Below are 690 nucleotides of genomic sequence, written 5' to 3' on the forward strand. Positions count from 1 at the left end.
GCACCGAGGCGTCATTGTACATCAGCGCCAGCTCCGAGTCTGTGAGATGGCACCGGTCACCCCAGGGTGGCTGCTGGATGCCGGGGTCCCCCACATCCCCCCAGCTCCAGCCCTGCACCCCGGCTTACTGGTGTTGATGAGAAACTGGTTGGAGACACCGGGGTGATCAACATCATGGATGGCGCTGGCAAAGATGCCAGCCATGATCTCCAGGTCCGTGAAGACAGCCTAGGAATGGTGGAAAAAGGCATTGCAGATGTGTTATGGTTCCGCCAGACACACTTGGTGGCCTCGGTGGCCTTGGGTCACCAGGGCTTACCTCCAGTGCTGGTGTGGAGAGGAGGACATGGGTGGACTGAGCCACGTCAGCAGCATGGATGTTGTTGTGGTAGGCCACGTCGGCGTGGTAGTGGTCCTCCAGCGTCAGCATGTAGGTGATGAAGGTGTTGACGGGGATGCGGAAGGTCTTCATCAGGTCGCGCTCCTGCAGGGCGGTGGGAGGTGGCTCGTCCCCATCGGGGCATGGGGACGGGGACATCCCGTTGGGATGCTCACCTGGAAGATGCTGTACATGATGACCGTCAGCGGGCGGTTGCCCGAGTACTCAGCGACTTTAAACACATTGAGCCCCCACTTGTTGGTGTCCTCCAGCTCCTGGGGACCAGAGGGACAGAGGTCTATGCGGGGCCA

The 690-nt window shown here is 60.6% G+C and overlaps 1 protein-coding gene across 1 annotated transcript in view; it reads right to left on the bottom strand.

Moving 5' to 3' along the window:
- Window positions 1-666, bottom strand: part of LOC104078634 (cAMP-specific 3',5'-cyclic phosphodiesterase 4D-like) — a gene marked incomplete at both ends in the record, with an annotated part of 1,022 nt that extends 356 nt beyond the window's left edge. The window contains 4 exons of the mRNA XM_009580343.1: window positions 5-39; window positions 129-228; window positions 320-484; window positions 556-666. Of these exons, the coding sequence (XP_009578638.1) occupies window positions 5-39; window positions 129-228; window positions 320-484; window positions 556-666 (411 nt within the window). The remainder of the gene's footprint in view (window positions 1-4; window positions 40-128; window positions 229-319; window positions 485-555) is intronic.
- Window positions 667-690: the final 24 nt, after the last annotated feature.

Source organism: Fulmarus glacialis, unplaced genomic scaffold (genome assembly GCF_000690835.1).
Source record: "Fulmarus glacialis isolate BGI_N327 unplaced genomic scaffold, ASM69083v1 scaffold35426, whole genome shotgun sequence".
Lineage (NCBI taxonomy): Eukaryota > Metazoa > Chordata > Aves > Procellariiformes > Procellariidae > Fulmarus > Fulmarus glacialis.